This window comes from Clarias gariepinus, chromosome 6 (assembly GCF_024256425.1).
Source record: "Clarias gariepinus isolate MV-2021 ecotype Netherlands chromosome 6, CGAR_prim_01v2, whole genome shotgun sequence".
Lineage (NCBI taxonomy): Eukaryota > Metazoa > Chordata > Actinopteri > Siluriformes > Clariidae > Clarias > Clarias gariepinus.
In genome coordinates this window covers 16,929,657-16,948,189 of record NC_071105.1, presented here as the reverse complement: position 1 = coordinate 16,948,189, position 18,533 = coordinate 16,929,657, and the positions used below count along the sequence as shown (strand labels likewise).

At 36.8% G+C, this 18,533-nt stretch overlaps 2 protein-coding genes across 3 annotated transcripts; both read left to right on the top strand.

Annotated features, from left to right (window-relative positions):
- Positions 1 to 231: 231 nt before the first annotated feature.
- sxph (saxiphilin) lies at positions 232 to 10,306 on the top strand. Of its 2 annotated transcripts, none has more exons than XM_053499084.1 (17): positions 232 to 289; positions 834 to 991; positions 2,037 to 2,136; positions 2,217 to 2,396; positions 3,448 to 3,613; positions 3,701 to 3,765; positions 3,870 to 4,027; positions 4,125 to 4,311; positions 5,423 to 5,571; positions 5,808 to 5,898; positions 5,996 to 6,040; positions 6,139 to 6,312; positions 7,816 to 7,963; positions 8,504 to 8,586; positions 9,409 to 9,593; positions 9,815 to 9,992; positions 10,154 to 10,306. In XM_053499084.1, the coding sequence occupies exons 1-17, from the start codon at positions 232 to 234 to the stop codon at positions 10,195 to 10,197; spliced, it is 2,169 nt and encodes a 722-aa protein (XP_053355059.1). In that variant the 3' UTR covers positions 10,198 to 10,306. The 2 variants fall into 2 exon arrangements, with proteins under 2 accessions (XP_053355059.1, XP_053355058.1); XM_053499083.1 differs by having other exon boundaries at positions 6,136 to 6,312.
- Positions 10,307 to 13,324: 3,018 nt separating this feature from the next.
- On the top strand, positions 13,325 to 18,450 carry sirt4 (sirtuin 4). Its single transcript, XM_053498955.1, has 4 exons — positions 13,325 to 13,429; positions 15,692 to 16,179; positions 16,451 to 16,745; positions 17,305 to 18,450. The coding sequence occupies exons 1-4, from the start codon at positions 13,400 to 13,402 to the stop codon at positions 17,455 to 17,457; spliced, it is 966 nt and encodes a 321-aa protein (XP_053354930.1). The 5' UTR covers positions 13,325 to 13,399; the 3' UTR covers positions 17,458 to 18,450.
- The last annotated feature ends 83 nt before the right edge of the window (positions 18,451 to 18,533 follow it).

The following is an 18,533-nucleotide window of genomic DNA, read 5'->3' as shown; positions in this document are numbered from 1 at the left end:
GACAATGAAATGTTTTATTGATGTTTGTACATTTGTGTTTTCTTCTCCTGTTCTTTTTTTTGCAAAGCAATAATAAAAGCTACTACTGTAAAGTAATTAATAGCAAATCATTAAACAAATAAATAAAAACATAGGTTAGCATGTAAACTGCCCAATCTGGCAACTCTGACCAGCTATTCACTGAGGAGCTGAACTTCTGTGTTCGATTCTCAGTCCAGTGAATGAAGCAGCATGAGGAAGGGTGTGTGTGGAATAATCGTCATCCTTCTTGTCACCACTGCTGTGTGGGGTAAGTGCGTACTGCTCACTAAAATGAAACCTGTTGTGCTAATAATCAGACTTGATGTTCCACGTTGTTTCCTTCTGTATAAAAAATAAGTTTTCAGTGGAATGTTTTGTACAGTATGGAATACAAGCACTGGATCTACATACATAATAAAGAATATAAATACAGGAAATAATGGAGTAGTAAAAACATGAAGAGTGTCATTAGGATAGTGTGAATGTACTGTAATCCAGGGTATAGTGCATGTTCTTAATTACTTGGAGAAAAATAACAGCAGACAAGAAGATGCTGCTCCGCCAGCACGAGAATTAGGATGTTAGTAATCAAAATTATTATCACTGGGGTCATGTCAAAACAATACTTGCAGATAGACCTTTTCTTTTAATAAGCTATTTGAGCGGGTTTTTTTTTTATATTATTATTATTATTATCTTTGATCAGCCTGTTACAATACTTCCCTGCTTAAAGTGTTTATCCCACATGGTTTAATATAGTCTAAAAGGAGTGGATGCCTTACAGGTGTTGATGTTAAATCTGTGTCATACAGCAAAAAAGATGCGCTGGTGTGTAGTGTCAGAGCCAGAAAGAAGGAAATGTGCAGACCTGGCTAAGGCACTAGGAGCTTCTTTTCCTCCAGCCACATTGTACAGCCAACTGTCATGTGTGCAAACCTTCAGCACTGCTGACTGCCTCAGTAAGATACGGGTGGGTTACTGCTACTTACACAAGATATTAATGTATTAATAGTTTGTATTGTACTTTTTTAATTATCTTTAATTATGTCACATTTTGTACATATAATGCTTTGTGTCCAATCATTGTTTCACATCATCACACATCACTGAGCCATAAAATTTAAAGTAAATAATGTTGAATATTTCCTTATATTGACACCTGTCAAGGCGTGGGATATATTAGGCAGCAAGTGAACAGTTCTTAAAATTGATGTGCTAGAAGCATGAAAAATGGCCATGCAGAAGGATCTGAGAGACTCGTTGTGATGGTTAAAAAGTTGGGTTAGATCATCTCCAAAACAGCCTAGCCTGTTTGGGACAATCCCACAATAGCACAATTTGCTGAAAATCTTATTTTTGGCTGTGATACAAAGGTGTTTGAAACCAAAGTACATCACAGCTTGGTGTGGGAAGGGGGCACATGCTGACCCCAGTCCACTACTGAAAATTCCTACAATGGGCATGTGAATGTCAGAACTGGACCAGGAAGCCTGTTGAACTTGTATGGTGTATCACATTTTCTATTTACATTACATGGACAGTTGGGTGTGTGTGCCTCACTTCAGGATACTGGAAAAAGGTCGTGGCATTTATGTGGATGTTACTTTGACACATAACACCTACCAAAAATTGTTGTAGACCAAGAATTCCCTGATTGCAGTGGCCTCTTTCAGCAGAATAATGCACCCTGCTGCACTGCAAAATTATTGAGCATCTGTGGGATGTGCAGGACTAACAAGCCTAAACAAGGAATGCCCCACCTTGCAACTTACTGTATAGGACCTAAATGATCTGCTGCTTGGGGCCAGATACCGTAGCCTACCTTCTAAGGACTTGTGGAGTCCATACCTTGATGGTTCAGAACTGTTTTGGTAAAACAAGAGGGACATATACACAATATCAGGCAGGTGGTTTTATTGTTATGGCTGATCAGTGTATGTTCGAGATGTGTTTGATGAAGATTAGGTTGAAATGGTAAGGCATTCCTTTAATGCAGTTTTTTGCTCCCCTTTTAGGACAATAAGGCTGACCTTGTGACTTTGGATGCTGGAGAGGTTTACTCTGCAGTAAAGCAGTTTGGTCTTGCAGCAGTCGCCAAAGAGCTCTACAGTGATGGTAGAAATATATTCTAAAAAATCCTCGGATTAAACAATGTGGATTTAAATCCTGTTAAACCTGTTTGTGTCATTCTACAGGCACCTGTATCCTGGCTGTGGCAGTAGTGAAAAACACAAGCTCTGTAGACATCCGTTCTCTTAAGGGAACTACAAGCTGTCACAATGGAGCTCGCTGGACTTCAGGCTGGAATTTGCCATTAGGGCAGCTGCTTTCCCATAACCTCCTGCACTGGGTGGAAGGACAGCCCCTCAGTCAGAGTGATTAGATTAGTTTTATACATTATGTAACACAGAATAAGCAATTTTAAGAAACAAATAAACAATAGTTTAACATGAACACCACTGCGAGTGGTATAACTGATGAGTATCAATTATATAACAGTAAACTGGTGAATGAAGAATCATGGGCACAAAAGCCTCATCTATAGCTGTGTAGACCAAAGGATAGACTGTTCAGTCCAATCCCTGTTCAGTGTTACTTTGGACAAGTCAATGAGTCAATGTTGGCCACAATAGAAAGGTATCAGAACATCCAGTGCATCACAGCCTGCCGCACATGGGGCTTTGTAGGCAAAGTTATCAAGGTCGTTAATCCAGCTTACAAATTCCCCAGATCTCAATTCAATTGAGCAGCCATGGAATGCTTTCCAGGTTTTTCCATGGCGGCCCCACCTTGCTTCCCACTGCACCGAGGGGCCACGTGGGGAACCAACAGAATATTGGGCTTAATGTTTTGCGTTGTTATGTTATGGATGATTGGTGTATACCTTTATATTAACACATTGCCAGGCCAAGAAAAGTCGCCATTTTAGAAGGGTCAAATTACTGGGCCGCATCAAGCAAAAAACACTTTTAATAGTGAAAGTAAGAATATTTCTATATGCACACTATGTAATGAGAACTCACAGGATTGGAACTAATCAGCTCTGTGGCTGTTCATAAAACCAGCCTTTTAGTGAGGCTAATCAGAAAAAAGAACTCAAATTGTTACGGACCAAAAATATAAGATTAATGAAAAAGGTTATGTGATCTGATGAGTACAGATTGACCTTATTCCAGAGCGATGGGTAGATCAGGGTAAGAAGGAATGTGCATAAATTGATGCTCCCAGCATGCATAGTGCCAAATGCATAAGCCTCTGTTTTGATCTTTGGTTGCTTCAGTTGGTCATGTCTAGGCTCCTTTATGTTATGTGGCCATAATATAGTTTTTATAATTTTTTATATACTGTAGCCTTTCCCCTCCAGGATTGAGATTTGATTCTCGCTTCAGGTCTATATTTATCATCTTTCTTCCTGTTTTCTGCTAGCTGTCAGTGACTTCTTCAATGGCAGCTGTGTACCTGGAGCTGGTACCATGCCATTCAGAAGTTTATGTTCCATGTGCCAGGGTCAACGATCATATGTCCCACAGAAAAACTTTTACTGCGAGACATCTCATAATGAACCATTCTACCATAACCAAGGGGCGCTCAGGTTTAAAAAACATGCATACACAACATGCTATAAAAACAATTTACTTAAACAGACACCACAAATTGTGTAGCACCCACTTTGTTTCAGATGCCTGAAGTCTGGTGTAGGAGATGTGGCTTTTGTGGATCATACAGCCCTGGACAGCATAGATGGTTAATGTATAGATCTTTTTTCAGACATATTAATTATTTTTTAGTGCTCACAATCCCTGACACACTTTTTTGCTGCTCTCGATCCTAAACTCTGCCTGCTACAGAGAGCATGAAGAATGAATTCAGGTTGTTGTGCATGGATGGCACTCGAGCACCACTAAGCAGTTTCAGAAAGTGCAATTTCGGTTATGGCCCCGGTGGAGCTGTGGTTACACGCATAAACAACCAAATCCCAGCTCGCAAGTTCCTGTCAGCAGTTCAGGTAAGGGTAGAATTTCATACAATTCCATACAACAAAAACATGTTAATGCCAGTTCTGCTAACCTTTTTTGTAATCATTTATCATTTTTGTTTATTAGTCAGCGTTTGGCTGGAAGGGAAAACAGAATCGTCGTTTTAAACTTTTTGATTCATCAGTTTACGGTGTGCGTGATTTGCTGTTCAGAGACGTCAGTATTAAACTGTCTATGGTGGAACAAGGCACAGACATAAATCAGGTTCTGGGACTGGACTATGTTGCTTTGCTCAAAGGGTTAAGACATGAAGGTATATGGCATGAGTTTATTCATTTTTGGTTCTTATATATAAAAAAAAGAAAAAAGAAAAGCTAGATCTTAGTATAGTCAGGGAGATTTATTTATTCATTTATTTATTTTTGGTTTGCAGTTGTAAATATCTAAATTATTATTATTAATCACAAATCACAACTATTGTATTTATCATTGAGTATATACATTTATTAGCATGTTTTACTTGCACTGGTTTAGCTCTATAAATATCATGAATATTGTTAGCTTGGACCTAATATGCTCAGCACCATAGTCTATTTAGGCAAGCTTTAATGAGCTAAATATTTTTGTTTCTGTATTTAAAATAAATTGAATTGAATTCCTTTACTGTCATCGTACAGTGCAGTACAACAAGATTTTAAGACTTCCTTTATCAATGCTATATAAAATAAAAAAGCAGTTAAGGTATACTAAAGGCAAGAATATAAAAATAAGTAAAATAAAAAAAAAGTAGAATGTATACACACTACTGCTGAAAGGTTTGTAATCACTATCTAACTCTTTGGTCGTTCACTATTTTTTATTTATTCCTACATTGTGAAGCAATGCTGAAGGGGTACAAAATTCCTTCCTAGGAAGGTCTTCATGAAAGCCAGTTTCATCATAGTGTTTGATGGGTTTTGCAAGTGCACTTGACAATACAGTTCTTGCAAGAACTATTCCAGAAAGGCTGACCTCAATGCCTTAAAATAACAACTGACTGGTGTTGTCATTTGCTGTTGTTACATAATTACTTAATTCCATATGTGTTATTTTTATTAAAGTTGTTCATAAAAACACCAAGAAACCTTAATCTTGTTTCAGAGCTTTCTATAGTTTGACACAGTAAAGAAAACCAGTATCTAGGAAACTCATTCATTTGCAGTAGATCTCCCCATTTAGATGAGTTTTTAGCTTGGTTCAAGCCTGGTGACTTATTGCTGCTATTAGGTTTAGGGTTAGGGTTAGCTAGCAAAATCTAAATTATAAGTCATGACTCTTAAATGTGTCTGCTTCAAATTTACTTACATAAAATATTTACTTAATATTATTTACATTAATTATATAACAGTAATGCTGTTTGTGTGTGCGTGTGTGTGTGTATTCAGGTAGCTCTCTGGAGGATAGTGTGGTAAGGTGGTGCTGTATAAGTCATGCTGAACAGGAGAAATGTGAGCAGTGGGCTCTAAGCATAAAGTCTTATCCTCTTGTGTGTGTGAGCGCTTCGTCTATGAGTGACTGCATTGAGAAGATCAAGGTCCAGTAAGATGAACGTAACTGTTAAATAACACAATATATGTGATTGTATTACTAACCCAATTGCTTGGACATCTCTAAAATAGATACAACAATTAATGTCCCTCTATAACAATATACACATCTTTCTTATACTGTAATCTGTTTTCTCAGCACTATCTAGATGTATTTAGACATTTTGCACTGTATTAATGTGTTCAAACAGACACATGGGTTTTTGTTTTTGTCTTTCTACAGAGGGATAAAGTGGATGCTGTATCCTTAGATGCTACACACTCCTTTATTGCAGGGAAATGTGGCCTTGTACCTGTAGTGGCTGAGTATTATGGTAAATAATATCCCACACCAGGCTGAAATTCTTATTTCTAATACGTCTTTGTGTGTGTGTGTATATATACATTCCTAAAAATGTCTCTGTTCACAAGGGACAAAGTGTAACTTCACCGGAGGAGAACATCTGCAGGCTAAGGGTAAACTGTGGAGCCAATTTAATACATTTAACATTTTTATAATGTGTGTGAGCTGCTGTTTAGTCTTTGCTTAAAGAATCATTTTTTAACCCCAGTAGACTTGCTATCAGTGTATGGTGTGGCGCTGGCAAGGCGCTCCAGTAGAAATGTGTATTTTGGCAATCTCGGTGGCCGACGCTCCTGCCATGGTCCTGTCTACAGTCCTGCCGGCTGGGTTCTGCCTGTACTGAGTATAGAACATAACAAGAGTGCCCCCTGTGAGCCAAACAAAGGTACTGCAATTCCTCTGAAAATGAGTGGATATTGTTTTTACCTGGATACATAGAAGAAATGCTTGCAACCAGTTTAGTTCTCACCGATATTAAATTTCAGTTACACAGTATAATAGTTCATTCAGTGTTACACAAGTTATACCACAACATAATTGAAGGTCTAACATTAGCTAACTTTTTAGCAAACATGTCTAGCTACTAAAACATAGGGTTAACACATGATCATAATGCCCATAACCCAACAGGATTTATGAGTACTGAAATACAAATATAACCATTAATCCAATTGCAAAACTAACACTAACTAACAGCTGAAGTGGAGTTAAACAGAAGTTTCTTAAATGTGTTAACTTTGGTGGCTAATTTCTGTACATAATTTTCAGCAAGCGATCAAGCAGATTTGGACTAGCTGGATTTAGCAGGTTTTAAAGAATAAATGTTTTAATATATTATTATTATTATTATTCCTTTTTTTAATTTACTTAGAATAAAGCTATAAAGTTGGTGTATAGTTTAAGATAAATTTTATTATAGAACACATCAACATGGTTTGGGGAACTTTTATCTGTCTGATTGTCTGTTCGCGTCACTTAAAAACTCCTAAACAAATTTTAATGGGGTTTTTAACAGGTGTATTTGGCCAAGCTTGAGGTAAAACATATAAATTCCAGTTTGTTTCATCGGAATCGGCCCAGGGGATGAGAAGATATGCTACTTTAAAATTTTAATGATAAATTTTATATCATAAAAAATATACCTTAAAAAAATCCTTAGTTCATTTCAAAATTCAACAGCTTGTGCTGTAGATTTTTTAAAATGAGCTTATTAGTGTGCTATGGAATTCCATGCGAACTATTTTGTTTATAAATTTTACGATGTTATTAAGACTTTCACTTTTGCTTCTATATTTTTGTCCACCGATGCATGTGTGCATGGCGCCCATTGATGGCCTTGCAGGGTGTATTCAGACTCCATGTCTAGCGTTAGTATGATCCAACTCAACCCTAGTTAGGATAAGCAGTTTTGAAGAAAGTGAGACAGTGAGTGAGAATGTGAAGGGATTAATAGTCACCCTAACTATTTTATTCTGTGAATAATACAGAAATAATACATTGTTAAGTTTGCTTTTAAATGGTAAAAAATTTGTGAACCTGTCGTTTGATAATTGTTTATCAGAATGCATTATGTATATAATTTATTGACTCAGATCAATTTAATGAAGCAAATATAAGCTCCCACTCTACTGTTGCGTACATTGCAATTTCTACCCAGAGTTTTATTTTATTAGCACCTGATCATTATGAATTTATTAATGTTTTTAAAAAGAAAAAAAAGTATATATAGACAACATAGTTGGGAGAAAATGTTGTGTCCTTGTATGAGGACATTCTAGTCTCAAGATGTTTTAATATAATGTATTTATTTACAGTATGTATTTAGAGAGACTAATACTAAATGTTTTTATTTTACTGGTGTGATTACCTGACGGACCTGTGATGCCAGTGTACTCCAAGGTGTTTTGGAAGGGCTGTATGCCAGGTGCTGAAGGCAGCCTGTGTAAGGTGTGTGTAGGTGGGATAGATGGAATTGCCACCAAACGATGCTCCAACAATCACAATGAGCGCTACTATGGAAATATGGGTGCCCTGAGGTGAGAGAATACCACAGCATATATGCACTGTTTATTGGACTTGAGCACTAGAGAGCATATTAAAGAGCTATTTCGTTAATAGTTGTCAGGACATGTGGATATCAACTTTTTGGTCCTTGAGTGAAACATTTAAACCCAGGGATATTCAGATTCAAGACTGGAGGCTCAGTGGCAAGGACAGTTTGAAGATTTAGTTTTTGCTTAAACTTAAACTTAAACTTAAACTTAAACTAACTGATTAATTACCAGGTTCAGAAGGTGTGTTTAATTAATTCCCGTTCAATTCAATTTTATTTATATAGCGGTTTTAAGAACGGTAATTATTGCAAAGCAGTTTTACAGAATAAAAAAAAATTGTGAAAAACTCCAAATTTGTCTCTTCTTACTTTCTTACAGTTTTTGTAAATCATGACCAGCTCATGTTTATTTAAGTTAACAACTGCAGGTATCTGACAAAGACAGAATGGAGCCATTTATTTTGAACCAATGAACAACTCTTTGTCTTATGCATAATTAAGCAGTAATGATTCTTTGTTTCAGGTGTCTGGTTGGAGACACTAGTGGGAAAAGCTATGGAGATGTGGCATTTATGGAGCATCATAACCTAGAGAGCAACATCAAATGTAAGATGGTTACCTATTTGAGGTATACAAGTTTTAAAAAAAATATATATATCCCCCGCAAAGAAACTAACAAAGAAATAAAGGGTGTATAATTTTTATCATTGGCTTATTTTAAAGGATAGAGACAGAATATTAACCAAAAATCCAGAAAATGCACAGGATACAAAAGTTATAGATTGATTTGCATTTCAATAAGGAAAAGTAAAATAAGTATTTAACCCCCTAGCAAAACCTGACTCGGTGGAGAAACCCTTTAGCATATCTCTGGAGGGATTTTGGCCCACTCTTTTTTATAGATCTTCTTTTCATTCTTATGGTTTCTTGCCCGGCACTTCACAACTTTGGAGGGAACAAAGTTTCATCTCCCCCCATAAATTGTCTATATCTGGAGACTGGCTACACCACTCCATGACCATAATGTGTTTCGTCTTGAGCCACTTCTTTGTTGCCTTGGTGGTATTTTTTGTCATTATCATGTCACCATCTTGAGGAGGTCTCATCAAGATTTTACAATAAATGAAAGGTCTTGTAGCCCATTCCAGCCTTCTGCAGGTCTATGATCTTGTCCCCTTTGACAGCTCTTTGGTCTTGGTGGTGAGGATTGAATGGAAGATAGAGATTCTGTGGTCATGTGTCTTTTATGCACATAACGAATTGTTGGAGCACCTTCTTAATTTAATCTCTGTACCACATGAGCACATCCCAAGGTCTGTGGGAGCCAGAATTATTGTTGGTCAGTAGGTGATCAAATAGTTATTTTACTTATTGAAATGCAACTCAATTTATAACATATATATTATGTTATGTTCATTTGATGGGTAGATCTGAACAGCAGTGGCTGGGCCAAGGACTGGGCCACCAGCGATTTTGAGTTGTTGTGTGCAGATGGACAGCGAGCTTCACTGACAGAGTGGAAGAATTGCAACCTGGGATCCATCCCACCCAACATGGTTATGACGCGACCTGTACTGGCTGCTCGAATCTACGACTTCCTCATGAAGTCACAGGTCTTGCTGAATCAGTTAAAATATAATGTCATTTAATATAGGATGTCTGTGATTTGTTTACATCTTTGCCTGCCATGTTAACTGTTTTTCATACGGTGATCTTTTTTTTAATGATTTGGATATTTTGCATAAAATAAAGCACATCTTAAGCAATTTAAAAACACCAGAGATAACAAATGCTTTGTAATAATGTTTACTCCTGCATTGTTCTATGTCCTCAGGAGACACATCGGGATTCTGAGTTCTATCTGTTCGAGTCTCAGCAGTATGGTGAAAGCGATCTGCTCTTTAAAGATGCCACACGATGTCTGGTCCACACTGGTCACATGAACTATCGCACCATACTAGGAAAGGATTTTATTTCACATTTGGAGAACATCTTTAACTGCACATATTCAGGTGAAACAGAATACACATACGAATCTATTTCTCTGACAATCCTCCTATAATAGTGTTTGAAAATTAACAGGTGACTTCTCTTTTGATAGTATTATACATCTTGAAATAATTGAATACACTATACATGCAAGTGGTGTAATTTTCTACCTTGGTTTCAACAGACATTCTGCAGTTTTGCAACCAAGATGTGTGCAGCATATTCTGAACAACCTGACAACATCGCATGGCATCAAAAGTGTGTCTCAACTGTTCTCTATAAATGACTCAATTAAACTTTCTTATTACTGCTGACACATATTATATGAGCAATAAAAAACTTCTCAACATAGAAATACTATAGAAAACTAGTCAACATTGGGTTGGTGTGATGAAGCCAGACATAAAACATCCCTTTGTTACAAATTACCATTTATTTCTTATGCATTTAACTACAGCAAATTGACAACTATTGCAATAACTAGTTAATAATTAATTATTATTTGTATATAATATATATATAATTAGTTAATGATATGAAATAAGACAAGTTAGTAACTGTTATCACTTATGCTATAGCAGGTATAATCAATAATTCCTTTTTTCCTTTATTCTCTCTGTGACTCAATGAGACAAAATAAACAGCATGTTACTGAGAAACTCCTCTGTCCTAAAGACTTTCTTGGAAAACTTACTGAATGCTGACACTTGAGACTCCTTCCATAAATGCTAAAATAAATGTTGAATAAACAGTATTCATATTAACAGTTATGTTTTTCTTTATGGGGGAAAAATGTTGCAATTTAATAATTATTAGACTTTGATCAGATGGAGCATCTGCCATTCAAGATCCTATGAATGACGTCACAATAGAAACAATAACGTGGGTTTGAAAAAAATACTTTTTAAATCTCACTTTATTTAAAATAATGATAAAAGATTTTTAATAAAAATTCAACCTGTTATCTGTTTATTTGTTTTAAAGTGCACCAATTATGCCATTTTAAAGGTTGCTAATATTGCTTAATGAGTCTCTTAAAACAGGTTTACATGTATGCAAGGTCAAAAAACACTTTAGTTTTCTCTAAAAATAGATTCAATTTTACCCCATTTCTAAATAATTCATAAACTCACTCGTGTGACGCAGTTCAAACCCCTCCTTTACGTGAGCCCTCACTGCTGTGATTGGTCAGATGGCACTGTGATTTATGATTGGTCTACCGCTACAGCGCGTGTCGGAAAACAAAACGCCCATTACCATAACTGAACGACGGCTCTGGAGGCCCGTCAATACATAGAAAAGATGGCATCGGTTTTACCGTATAACGACCAGCTAATGTTATATTAACTGTGGCTAAAAAAATCCAGAGTTTTTTTTTTATGTTCGTGTTGGTGTTGCGTTAAAATGCCGGTAAGCAAAAGGGACAAACACAAACAAGTAGATAAAGCAAACGTGTATTATACAAAACTAAATAAAGTAAACGAAAAAGGTGCACCACAACCAAAGAAAGATATAAACAATATTTACAAAATACATATAATAAATGGTATGTGTTTGTGTGCGAGTGAGTGGAAAATGTCCGAAGTCCGTATTTATTGTATGTGAGTTAGAGGAGTATGTTTCGGTCTCACCAGGCCGATGACGGAGGGTGAGAGGCCTGGGGAATATCAAATATGTTACGGAGTGACGTGGATCCGTAACAGAGTAAAAATAGATTTGCTAACGACTAATTTAGACGAATGTGAGACAATTCTTTTTTTTAATAGACAAAATCTTCATTTATCGTGCACTGTCAGCGTCACAGATAGTGCAGATAGTTTATGTTCACATACTGTACAGCTACATGACACACTGTATGAAAGAAAATATTTGAAAAAGCATTTAAAAGCCCAGAACTCACCCTGATTGAAAAAGTGCTTTGTAGTTGTTTGAACTAAATATCACAATATCAATATCTCTTTATTTCAACAGAGTAGGTTATTATATTACCTAAATAACCCCTTTCATTTAAATTAATGAATATATATCATTTTCACAATTAACTATTCTGTGTTTCTGTAAACTTTTATTAAGAATATGAATTAAGAATATGAAACTTTTATTAAGAATATATTAAATACTGAATATAAAATATGCAGTATTTTATTAATGAACTCTATTGGATCTGATTCACTCTTACATGGGAGGAACTTTTGAGACCCGTTGACAGATAGGAATGGCAGCAATTTGTCAGTAAACACATGTGAAAGTGTTTATGTTTGTGTTAGTTAAAGGGTTGGAGAAAGACAGCTTTCCTCTGTCCCAGTCCAGCTGCAATCTGATCCTCTTTTCCTCCTGTGATACTGAGAGTAAAGTGTCTGACTGTGGTGTAGACCATGCTGTGCTGTGCATGGTCTACACTAGAAAACCACACACACCAAATTACACTTCTGGAGTATATCTCTCCCCTCCTCTGAGCAGATTCTGTCATCACACGTAGACGACTTCGTTCTACAGACAGGACATTCTCTGGATCCTTTGGTGTCCCAGAATGTCTGCAAACACACTTTACACACACTGTGACTGCAGCGCAGGACAACAGGATTCTTAAAGATTTCCTAGCACACAGGACAGGAGAAATCCTCCTCTGAAAACTTAAGAGGGCATTTTATTTTAGTGGATGCTGTTCTCTCTTGTCCGAACACTCAAACTGAGTTCACTTTGGTAAAAAGGAATCATATCCTGATGTCAGGTTTGTGTTTTCACATCCTAATAAAATAAAGCCAAATAAAATAAGCTAAGAATAAAACTAACCTCACCAAAGAATAAGAAGGCCTGCAGGCTGTTTATGATGTGTTATAATGTTGTCATGGCAACGTTACCAGCCGGCTGGCGTATGCTCTTCTTCTTCTTCGTGTATTAGTATTACTGGTCTTGACGGCTGTCACGTGCCTGGGGTTCATTATAATAGGGAATATCATATTTGATAATAAACCTGTGAATTAATGTTTCAAAATAATATTAGATAGCGATTATGTTGGGTTGGTTAATCCAGGGCAGGGAGGCTTTTCAGCGCGTAACACCAGCGACTGGCATTCAGTATTTATTTTATCATTACATTATCATTCTGGTCGTGATCTTCCTAACCTTCCTTTCAGTTTAAAATCTTTTCTAGTAAAGACTTCGGCGTCTTCTGACAGTGTACATTAAATCGAAGCCAGACTGTGTCATCTCTCAGGCGCGAAGAAAATTATTTCACTGCGCTGTAAAATTTACATGACTCAAATACATTTTTGACTGTTAATTCAAAACCGATGAAATGACTTCAGTTCCCATAATGCAGCAGTAATACCTAAGGCGGAAGTGGTTGTAATGCCCCGACTAGAGTAGTACATAAACAGTGTAGATTGCTGTATTTTTGAACACACAGTGATGTCAGTTCTGTAAATCCATGGGTTTGTGGAAGAAATACCCGATGACGGTAAGTTACTAAACTTCGCTGCTGTTAGAGGTTTTGAAAACGACAATCCAGAACCCTGCATTAGGAGTAAAGCTGTGGTTGTACACTGTTTTCAAAGAATAAACAAACAGTCCGAGGTGATATTTACACTATGTCAAATGTGTATCTGATCACCAATTATACCGGCTAATTGCACTGATTGTGTTCTTTCAGTTTTTAGCTTTCTTTTGATTTAAATGTATTTTCAGTTTATATTATACAGAGTTAGAATAAATTTATAATAATTTTAATGGCTAAATGTAAAAGCGATTGCTAAAACCCTTTGTAAACCATGACAAATCCCGAAAACTTAAAAAACAACAACAAAAAGGATAAGAATAAAAAAGAACAAGCATAATTATTTAATATGCAAACGAACATTTCCGAACGCTTCCGAAAAAACTGTTAGTCACGTGACAGGTGCTCGTACCGTGGCATACCCAACACTTTAACCAAAGTAAAGTTCACAGCAGTTTGAAAGCTACTTACTTTTTTTTACACCTTACATAACTTTGCATGAAATAATCTTCAGTAATAATTTTATTCTTGTTAAGCAAGTTAAGCCAATATATATATTCAATTCAATTAAATTTTATTTGTATAGCGCTTTTAACAATTGCCATTGTCCCAAAGCAGCTTTACACAATCAAAATAATTATTTAAGTTTGTATGGAATTTGAATGTGTATGAATCAAAATGGCCAGATAGTCCTTATATAGTTTTACATTTATACCCATCTAGAAACCTCCGTAGTGCAACTAGGGACTGTGGGAACCAATGGTGATCGTGGTAGAACCTCCAGTCAACATTCACACACGCATTCACAAACTCTGTCTTTGGACTGTGGGAGGAAACCGGATTACCCGGGGGAAACCCACCAAGCATGGGAAGAACATGCAAACTCCATGCACAAAGACCCCGAGATGGGAATTGAACCCTGGAGGTGCAATGAGACAGTGTTAAACAATAAGCCACAGTGCCACCTTCAAATTTTTATGTCCGCCTGATATTTATTTAATATCTTATTTTAGAAGGTCTAAAAATCCATTGTCAAATACAAAAAAAACACATAAAAAAACTTGCTGATTGTATTGGTTGTGGGATCTGAGCTAGTGATTTCTGTTTATTAAAATGAAGTAAAATAGTAGAAAGTTCTTTTAGTAGAAAGCAGAAATAGAAAGTTCATAAATCACTGAACAACACCATTTCTTACTTGTGCAACGCTTCAAATTTTTTTTGTGAAAAGGAATGATAAGGAAAACGTTTATATGTTGGTTTGTTAGAATATGCTGTAATCACAATTGCATTTGTAACAATTTTTTCACAAGGGGAAATGCATTGGAACCTTTGATTGCGAATAATTTGGTCTGTGAGCGTTTTGCAAGATAAGCTAAAAATTTTTAAATCAATTTTAACTTGTTAAACGAGCTATGCCTTGATATACGTAGTATGTATACACTTTGTCTGCCGAGTGTCATGTGATCACAACTGAGCCACTTGTTCTTTTCTCTCGTGCGCTGTGGGATTGTGGGTAACACTTTCAAATGTTTTATAGGAAAAGCAAGATGCTTTCTTCCTCGCTTTTGTGCCTTGTTGAGAGTGCGAGTGAACAGCTAAAAAATGCAAATGTAACACTCAGAACCACCTCCAGGCCTTTTATCTGCTTCATTAGTCATGGAGTAATGAGGGAACAAGCTACACCTGACTATGCACCTGCTTGTCAGTCGTTTGTTTTATTATTTTTCAGCCTCACAAGTGTATGAAAAATCTCTGTAATTCCTTAATGGTTAATGCCACACTTTTTTGTCAAACCGCTTGAGTTAAAGCTGAAGGTATTGACTTTGCTCACATCTTGAGTGTTTCATTTCATATTCAATGCGGAGGTGTACAGATGCCTAAATAATCTTTGTTCGAAAAATTGTGGATCTGACTATAATTAAATTAGTCCATGTTTAAGCCTATAAGCATTACAAACTATCATTATGCTGCATTATGGGATTGTTCTGTAATTTTGGTGCCATTAGCTTTTTGTTTATAGCTGTGAAGTACTAAAAGTACCACAAAAAGGATTCCGACCTTTAGCATTAAGATAAAATTTATTTTATTGATAGTATGAACCTATCGAAAACTGGATATGCTGCCTTATCTTACATTTCCAGATTTTTTTCTGTAACAGTATAGGTATTACATCAGGTACTAAATGAACTTTACAGTTTAATTTAAAAAATTTTGCTGTTCTTCCAGATTCTGCAGCCATGGCGAGCCTTGCCTCAGTGTGTGGCAGTGGGAAGACGTGCTGCGTCTTCAGTTCCTGCCAGCGCGCTGGACTTTGTTCCATCCAGCAGCTCAGTAGACAGGAACTCAGTGGAGCGGCTCCAGAGATTTGTATCACAAGCATCACGCCTCTTTGTGTTAACCGGAGCAGGAATGTCGACTGAATCAGGAATCCCCGACTATCGATCAGAACGTGTGGGGCTGTATGCACGCACAAATCGCCGGCCAATGCAGCACATCGAGTTCATGTCCAGTTCCAAGGCTCGGCAGCGCTACTGGGCTCGCAATTATGTGGGCTGGCCCGTGTTCTCCTCTCACCTGCCAAATTCAGCTCACTATGCCTTGAGGGATTGGGAGGAAAAGGGCAAAATTCACTGGCTTGTCACTCAAAACGTGGATGGTTTACATTCAAAGGCAGGACATCAGAGACTGACTGAGCTTCATGGCTGTTCACACAGGTAGTCTAGGTGGAAAGGTTCATTGCATAGAAGTGAATGTACTGTTGACCAGTTGTTTTACTATGCTATTGCACTGCAAATACGATAATTGACTGAAAACACTATTGCTTTATAATTTTGTTATATAGAACATTTTTACAGAAATACACATAAAACCTTTCTTTCATGCTGTCAAACCCTAATGATTGCAAGAAGTTGAGCTGAGCAGAATTAGGGAAACATAAGTATAGCATTTCAAGTTTTATAAACATTTGGTGTGTGTATGTGTCAGGGTGGTGTGTATGGGCTGTGGGCAGTTGACTGCACGTGAGGAGTTGCAGAAGACCTTTTCGGCACTGAACCCAGACTGGAAGGCAAGTGCAGGGGAGGTTGCACCGGATGGAGACGTACTGTTGGAGGACGAGCAAGTGCTGCTGTTCAGAGTCCCCTCATGCCAGTCCTGCGGTGGCATCCTCAAGCCTGCTGTGACGTATTTTGGTGACACTGTGGACCGTGCCACTGTGCAGCTTGTGCATGAAAGGCTGGCTGAGGCTGATGCTGTGCTTGTGGCTGGATCCTCATTACAGGTGAGCACTGAGAATACATTATCATCTGTACAGGTAACAGTTAATACCATGAATCATTAATGCTGTTTTATTAACAAAAAGGAACATATTGATTCACTACATAGTATTGCTATCAGGACTGATACTAGCCTGAAGCAGATTTCATAATTTCTGCTGTAAGCCTGCTGACATAGACTGCTGATTGATCGCATATTGGTTGACAGTAAAAATCTACAGGCCTTCAGTCTGCACTTATTGACTCAGTTTGCCCTCACTGACACGGTTCAAGTTTGACAGAAATATGCTTGAAGTTTCAAATGATGGTGTCAGTGTAAGAGATAGTACACTATTATTATCTGCAAGCACAAATTTAAGCAAGTACAAATACTCAACATTTTTGTCTGTAGGTAGGATGTGAATTCCATAAATGCATCATATATTTGTGTATATTTGCTTGTTATTATATTTTAATATTTTTTTGAGAGAAGTCTGTGTGGATGGATGGATAGATGGCTGGCTATGTAGATGAAAGGATGGATGGGTGAATCTTCACCGAATGTCATTCTAATCTTATGTCCAGGTGTATTCTGGGTACCGTTTCCTGTTAGCAGCCAGAGAGCAACACCTCCCAGTGGCCATCCTAAACATCGGTCCTACCAGAGCTGATCACCTTGCTGAGCTAAAAGTGAATGCTCGATGTGGAGAAGTGCTTCCAATTCTGAGTGCAAACTAAAACCGGGAGCACCCAACATGTGCAGCATTCCCCCACTTTTCCCCAGCTACTCAAACTCAAAAACCTCATCCTTTTAGTTTTACAAATTGATTTATAGAAAACTACCTCACTGTTCCATTATGATAAGACAGTACAAAACTGGCTTAATTTTCTGTGATTGCTAAAAGAAATCATATTTTAAATGATCTAACTGTGTAACATTTAGTGTAACCCACATGGTTGAAAAGAATGAATGTAAGAAGGTCAAGGGGTTTTATGTGGCAATGCAGATGGTTCTTATATGACTTTATAACGGTCACTCCTTTTTAAAACTGTTCTCTAGCTCAGGGTAACTCAAGTGAAAGTCTGAAATATGTCTGACTCTTAGGATTTTAAGCTGTAGAGATGGAATGTTTTAATTGCCTTATTGCCTACTAAATATGACTTACTGATGGGTCTCTTGAAATTAGCTTAAATAATGTCAGTAAATGCAAAATGTTTAAAAAATAAAAAAACATTTGTGGTGAATTTATATGATAATACTGAGAGTTAAATGTCTGTGGTTGCACAGTCTCACATCTGACATTCAGCTCATTATCTCACTTTCACAGTATTACTCAATATTTAAGATATGTTTATAAATTTAGTCTTGTGATTTGTAAATGGTTAACTGTTGTTCGATGGCTATTTCTGGTTTGGGTCAAGACAAGGGACAAAGGACACATTTATAGTTTAAAAACAACTTTGTATTTTTGTTTTGAAAAAAGATAAAATGTGAAATGATTTATGGAGAGTTACATTTCACCATACAAGTTTGAATAAACTTAAACCTGGGGCAGAATCATTAAGTCATTAAGTAGTTGGCTATTGTTATATAAAATCTTTAACCATTTGACACATATTTTGCCACTGTCGCCCTCAGCTTGCTCATTGGAGACAATTTAATAATTTTGATTTATACATACTGTATTTTCTCAAACATTTTCCTAATTTTCTTCTGATTCCTTAAAGCTGCTTTTGGGACCAGGAAAACTGTTAAAAGTGCTATATAAATAAATAAAAATAAATAAATTTAATTGACACAAGCTAGTGGACTA